Here is a 7,043-nt window from a genome sequence, read left to right as displayed (position 1 = left end):
TTGTAGGAAAAAAGTTTGCAATTAGAATAAGTGCTACCAAATGAACCTCTGTAACTGCATGGACAAGCTGTCCAGGATTTGCCTATATATGGATAGCTTCTTAGGAGAGTATTTAGTCATTATGCTTTTTCCGTTGTTATTTATATTACTCCATTTATATTAAAGATATATAATTTGGAAAATAGTATATAAGTACCCTTTCCACTGAATTTTAATTTCATCAACCACAACGTAAGTCTTTATTTTAGGGTGACCAAATGTCCCAGTGTGCACAAGACTGAGGGGCTTCCCAGGACAGGAGACATCCTGCACCTAAAACCAGGGCAATCCTAGGAAACTAGTACGGTTAGTTAACCTACTGGGTCTTTATCTTGCTCTCCCTGTACCTTTCAAGAGTTCAGAAAACATAGCTTCCCAGAAATGCAGGACTTTTACTTACTTCAGCTACTTTAGACTTTCAAAATAGTTCTGATTTATTTACTTATGTATTTACTTAGGCTGACCTCGTTTTATTGCACTTCACTTTATTGTGCATCGCAGACATTGTGTTTTTTACAAATTGAAGGTTTGTGGCAACCTTGCCTTGAGCAAGTCTATCAGCACCGTTTTTCCTACAGCATTTGTTCACTTCATGTCTGTGTGTCAAATTATGGTAATTCCTGCACTATTTCAAACTTCTTCATTATTACATTTGTTATGGTGATCTGTGATCAGTGATCTTTGGTGTTACTCTTGTGTTTGGGGCATGAACCGTGCTCATATAAGATGGTAAACTTAATCAATGTGTGTGTTCTGACTGCTCCAATGACCAGCCCTTCCCCTGTCTCCCTCTCCTCAGGCCTCCCTGAAACACAGTAATATTGAAATTAGGCCAGTTACTAGCCTTAAAATGGGCTGTAAGTGTTTAAGTGAAAGGCAGAGTCGATCGGTGTGATGAACATCATCACTGTCTTATTATAAGAAATTGTCACGGCCACACCAGCCTTTAGCAGCCACCACCCTGATCAGTCAGCAGCCATCAGCATAGAGGCAAGACCCTCCACCAGCAAAATGATTAAGACTTGCTGAAGGCTCAGATGATGCTTAGCATTTTTTTAGCAATAAAGTATTTTTTTTATAAGATAAAAGTACAGTTTAATAGAGAAAAATTTCAACAATGACTGGGGTACTGGGAAGAGGATTTTCCCACTTTCTCCTCCCACCTCCTCGGCATCATTTGTGCTGGGGTGACAAGTTTCTGATCTTGGAAGGAATCGGGGACAGGGAGACTTTCCTCTGTCTGAATGTCACTCCTCAGGGGCTGCCTGGCTGCTAGTTGGTTTGTCTCTGTGTGCCTCTCGCCTACCTTCAGCACCCTTGCCCGAGTCCCCTGTGGAATGCAGGGATGGTACTGTGCAGGGGGCAACAGGGCACGTCAGCTGGCGAAGAGACAGGTGATGATGGTGGTGGCAGCGATGAGAGGGCGCGCAGGGGTGGGCTAGCCAGAGGGAAGTGGGGAGGAGTGAAGGGAGGGGAGAGAGGGAAGAAGGAAGAAAGCAAGAGGGAAGAAAGCCAAAGAAGGTGGGGTGGCACCAGAGGGCAGGAGTGTGGGGGTTGGGAGATCGTCTCCAGTCTCTGGGTCTCCATCAACTCTTGTCTGGGGGTGGGTCTCTGTGCACTTTGTTTTTCTTCATACTGTCTAGGTATTCCTGTTGGGACACTGCCAGCACCGACGCTAGGATCTCATCATCATCCCAGTCGTTCAGGCCTGCAAAGGCAGAGGGGGACATCTGCTGAATGAGGGCCTGGCACTCCAGAGCAGGGGAGAGGGACACGAGGGGAGAAGTAGCCCGGTTGGCCCCTGTCGAGAACTGGCTGCTCGTACCTGGTGCACAGGGTGAAGGAGGTTTGGCAAGAGCTAAGACAGTGCCTGGGGAAGGGGGCTTGATGCCCAGCTCGGCATGCAGCTCAGGGTGCTCGGGTGACGAGGCTGAACTCCGCTGCCTTGGGGACCGGCTGGTCCATTCCTCCAGACCACTGGAGGCTGCTGCTGTGGCAGAGCTGCACGTGGCGCTGGCTTTCCGGGGCTGGCTGGGGCCACGGACTTGGCGAGCCTGTTTCTCCTGATCCCTCAGCCACTGCAGGTAGGACTCCCGAGCCACCTGCTCCTCAATGGCCTCATTTGTGGCCTCCCAGTCTGTGGCCCGCTTCTTGTCTTCCAGCATCTGCTGTTCAATCCACGATTCCTCCGATGTTTTTATGGCATTCTTCATCAGGGACTGCTCTGCAAACCCCGGTTTGAATGATGGCAGGCCCAGCCCCACGCCAATGGTGGCCTTGTTAGGATTCACCACTGAATTGTAGTGGATATTCCGATGGTAGCTGACACGGATGGGTTCATCCTCATTTTGATGGATCCCATGGAATGTGTTGATGGGTTCTATGCTGTACTGGTACACCTCCACGGGCCGGTTGTACATCTCTGCCATGGCCTGCATCTCAATGTGGTTGCCATGGCAGTTGTTTTTCCGCTTCCGGTTGATGTAGGTGGTAAAGTCCTCTGTGACATAGTTAGAGAAGTAGTCGGCATTCTTCATCAGATAGTCCATGCAGTGCTTTCGCACAACCTCATGCATGTCCTGGTCTCCATACAGCTGGTCAGCTACAGCCCGGAAGAGACAGGCGCCGTCCTCCTTCATCTGCTTGATGATGAAGCCCTTCTTGTCTCGCAGGGCCTTTTCAAACAAGTGCTCCTGCTGCTCAACGGTGGCGGGGTCCATGGTCTCTATGCGCGCTGCAGCCGCTTCATACTCATCCTCACTGTTGTAACCTGCGCCGCCGACCTCCTCACGCTCAGGGCTGGCCCCGCCAACCGCGCCAACCCCAGGGGCTTGACGCCGCCGCTTGCTGTGACCCGGCCCAGAGCAGCAACCACCCACGCCAACGGCACTGCCCACGCCCACCACCACGCCCGCCGCGCCCACGCCCGCTGCCGTGGTACCCAACGCGTCACCGGCACCGCCGCCGGGACCGGCGGGGCCCCCACAAGGAGGAGGAGAGGCCTGCCGTGGCCGGGGGCCCGTCACGGCGCCAGGCGGCACGGCCAGCGCCCAGCGATGGAGGGCACCCGGTGGCCCCGGGAGCGGGCCCTGAGGCGGTGGCGAGGCTCGAGGACGGGCGCCAACGACTCCCGAGTCACGGTCGCGATCGCCGCAGCCCACACCCGTGCCGCCGACGCCCACGCCTACACCCCCGCCGCGGCGAGGCGCCGGGGGCAGCGGCCCGGGCGGCGGCGGCTCGTTGGCGGGGTCGGCGTCGGGAGGCGGTGGTTTCTTTTTGGGGAGAATAGTCATGGCGGCACCGCCGAGTACCGCCCACCAAACTCGGCGCGGGGCACGCCGGGCAATAAAGTATTTTTTAATTATGGTACATACATTGTTTTTTTATACATAATGCTATTGCACACTTCATAGACTACAGTATAGTGTAAACATAACTTTTATATGCATTGGGAAACCAAAAAATGCGTGTGATATTCGCTTTATTGCCGTGGTCTGGAACTGAACCCACAGCATCTCTGAGGTATGCCTGTAAATAAATGCTTACTAACTTATCAGAGAGGACATTCATGGGCTTGAGGTTCTAACTAACTTTAGAGTATCAAAACTACCCGTCTAGTCTCGAAAGGAAATGTGGCTATTCCTTAAGCCTGCACTGTAAATGAGACCCAAGGGTGGGCTACAACATTTCATGAGAAAATTTACTTAGTTGTCTCCTTGAAGTCTGGAGAGGCTCAGTATATGCTGCCTTTATCATGAAAAGAAGAAAAGGCTTCTCATATTTCTCCTTTCTTATAATTTTAGATCCAGTGAATATTTTGCTTTAAATAAACAATAACAAAAATGCTCCCTACTGTCTGGTTAAAGGTAAGTAAGAGAAAATCCATCTCCATGATTTTCATCAGACCACACCCTTCCTGGCTTGGTTTTGTAGGAGGAGGAAATCAAGGGGAAAACAGAAAGAGGAAAACGAAGGGATGCCCTCTAAAAGGTTTTAGGCTTATCCCAAAGAAGAGGATAGAAATCAAACCTTAAGAATTGATGCGGGGGCTTCCCTGGTGGCACAGTGGTTAGGAATCCGCCTGCCAGTGCAGGGGACACGGGTTCGGGCCCTGGTCCAGGAAGATCCCACATGCCACGGAGCAACTAAGCCTGTGAGCCACAACTGCTGAGCCCACGTGTCACAACTACGGAAGCCTGTGCGCCTAGAGCCCATGCTCCGCAACAAGAGAAGCCACTGCAATGAGAAGCCCGCGCACCGCAACAAAGAGTAGCCCCCGCTCCTGGCATCTAGAGAAAGCCCGCGTGCAGCAGCAAAGACCCAATGCAGCCAAAAATAAAAATTAATTAATTATTTAAAAAGAAAAGAACTGATGAGGGACAGTTCAGGAAGTGGATCTTCGAGGTGGTGTCAGTTAACTCTTTGATACTGAGCACGACTAACCAGGGTATCTAAGAATCATCACCAGTAATAATAGCTAATATGGATTCAAGGTTTTCTACGCACTCAGGCAAGGTGCTGTATGCTTTTCACACAGTATTTCATTTAACCTTCACAACAGCCTTGAACAGCAAGTCCCATCATTATCCTCCTTTTACAGATGGAGAAAAATAAGGGCAGAACTATTGAGTGGCAGAATCCAGACCCAAAAAAAGGCAGAGTCCAAAGCTCATGTTTAATTGCTGTGCTATTTCTTGGGCGGGGGGGCGGTTGGACAGGGGTGGGGTGGGGGGGAATGGGTCTTAGTTCTCTGTCAGCAGACTGTGTATTTTAAGCTCCAGAGTGTGGTACCAGCTGGAGAGCAGGGCTGAGACTTCATCTTCAGTAAAAATTGAACTTTGCTCTTACAATATTGAAGAATGTCATATTGGCAACCAAAAGCTCTAAACAAACAGTATCCCCAAACTACAACTGGATTGAACATCTGTTATTAAATGTTACAGCAGGAAACAATTTCTATGCCATCTGTAGATAAGTTGTATTTGACTTGTTTGCTTTTTGTTGTAGAGAGAAAGGATTTAATACAAATGTCCATAAAAGCTATACTTCAATTAGAGGGCACTTCAGATTGTCTTTTGAGAAGCGCATTAAAAGAAAGAAAGAAGAAGATGGAAGGCTAAATTATCAATCTAAGATTAGATACAAAGAATCTGACATTTTTGGTTAGGTAAAAAAAAAAAAAATCAAACTCCTCACCCCTCTTTCCCCAAATTTAATAAATCTGCTTTGGACTCACCATCTGATTTGAATGCAAGCCAGTTTATATCAGCAATAGCTAAGAAGTCTGAGAGTGGTCATTTAACTACCAACAGGGAACATAAAAAATGTGTTCAAGGCACTGACTCCCCCAGAGAGCAAAGGCAAAATCATACCAATATGTCTGTTGTTTTTTCTTTCCCTTGCTCTCCAGAAAACAGATTTATCTTGGAATGGACAGCATTAAATTTAACATTGGTTCTCTTTGTGTTTCCAGGTCAAGTGGGAACACATATGCTCCCTACTGAGGAAAATAAACTGCAATGTATTTTTAGCATCCGTTGGAAGTATTTTCAGCTGAAGATGTTCTGCAGGATCCAGGCGATTTCACTGAAAGCCAAAGGATTTGCAGCAGTGTCACCTAGAATTCCAGAACTCGCCCTGAGGGTCTGTAAAGAGCATTCTCCCCGAGCCCCTCAGGCCACCCTCCACCATTCTCAGTCCCAATCCTGGTGCAAACATCCTCTTTATGAGAAAATGGAGGAAAATCATTCCAGTGAAGGATAAATGAAAAACATCTGTGAAGTAGTTAGGACAAACGAAGCTAACTATAGCTCACTTGGCGCTTTGGGATGCGGCCCTGGGCAGGAGTAAGGGGTAGGGAGGCTGGGGAGCGGGCAGGAGTAAGGGGTAGGGAGGCTGGGGAGCAGGCAGGTTGTTTCCCCACCCGCAATTTTTTTTTTTTTTTTTTTTTTGCGGTACACGGGCCTCTCACTGCTGTGGCCTCTCCCGTTGCGGAGCACAGGCTCCGGACACGCAGGCTCAGCGGCCATGGCTCACGGACCCAGCCGCTCCACGGCATGTGGGATCCTCCCGGACCGGGGCATGAACCCGTGTCCCCCGCCTCGGCAGGCGGACTCTCAACCACTACGCCACCAGGGAAGCCCTCCCCACCCGCACTTTTGTGCCTAAGGTTGAAGGTTAGCCATGGGCAGGGAGCCACCATACGGTGCATCTTTGTGAAAAGGGCCCACGTGTGCCTTTATGAAAGGCGGACCAACGCAGCACCCCCAGCACACCTGCGAGAATCAGGTGGTTTCAGCTTCTGGTCCCTCCCTCCAAGGGTGGTGTGTGCAGTGTACAAGCTGTGTAGCCCGGGCAGTGGAGTCTTAGTTACTAGTCTGAAATGTTTGTTCACGAGCTTTGGTGACAGTGAGACAAATGGTTTCAGATCTTGCTTTTGTCGGCACAGTTTTAAAAAATATTTCCCATTTTAAAAAACAAATTTACTTAACGGCTAGCTTTTAAATAAATGACACCTGGGATATTGCCGCCTCCTTGAGAAACACTGTATTTCTAAGATAGAAACAAAGTCTACCGTGACATAGTATAACACATATCATAAAGCACAGCACAGCATCACAAATGTGAAGTCCTCCCAAAGAACTGTAATTTTGATGATGATTATAATAAAGCCATGTATTTATTAAAAGACAAGGAAGCCTAAGTTACCATTTATGTTCTTCCTGATACTTTATTACTTTTGTATTTTAAAAAAAGAGTTTCTGTTTACCCTTCAGAACAGAACAATAAAACCTGACTCCCTACCTGCTCCACTTCATCCCATGAAATGGTGAGATGCTTTGGAATAATGGTGTGTCATAACACAAGCATCACAGCTGGTCATAACTTCATTATTAATTCAACACATATTTATGTAAGACTGTTCACGGTGCCTGGATACAAGATAACTTGAGAAGGCTTCTTTTCTCTGTTGTCTTTGCCAAGGTATAAAAATAAAACATTGT

At 48.4% G+C, this 7,043-nt stretch overlaps 1 protein-coding gene across 1 annotated transcript; it reads right to left on the bottom strand.

Annotated features, from left to right (window-relative positions):
• Positions 1-1,114: 1,114 nt before the first annotated feature.
• LOC308608220 (OTU domain-containing protein 5-like) lies at positions 1,115-3,345 on the bottom strand. Its single transcript, XM_081220956.1, has one exon. It carries the CDS (start codon positions 3,330-3,332, stop codon positions 1,626-1,628), a length of 1,707 nt encoding a protein of 568 aa, XP_081077082.1. The 5' UTR covers positions 3,333-3,345; the 3' UTR covers positions 1,115-1,625.
• Positions 3,346-7,043: the final 3,698 nt, after the last annotated feature.

This window comes from Mesoplodon bidens (assembly GCF_964165515.1).
Source record: "Mesoplodon bidens genome assembly, chromosome: 20".
Lineage (NCBI taxonomy): Eukaryota > Metazoa > Chordata > Mammalia > Artiodactyla > Ziphiidae > Mesoplodon > Mesoplodon bidens.
The sequence above is the reverse complement of the archived record's forward strand: the minus strand, read 5'-3'. Positions and strand labels throughout refer to the sequence as shown.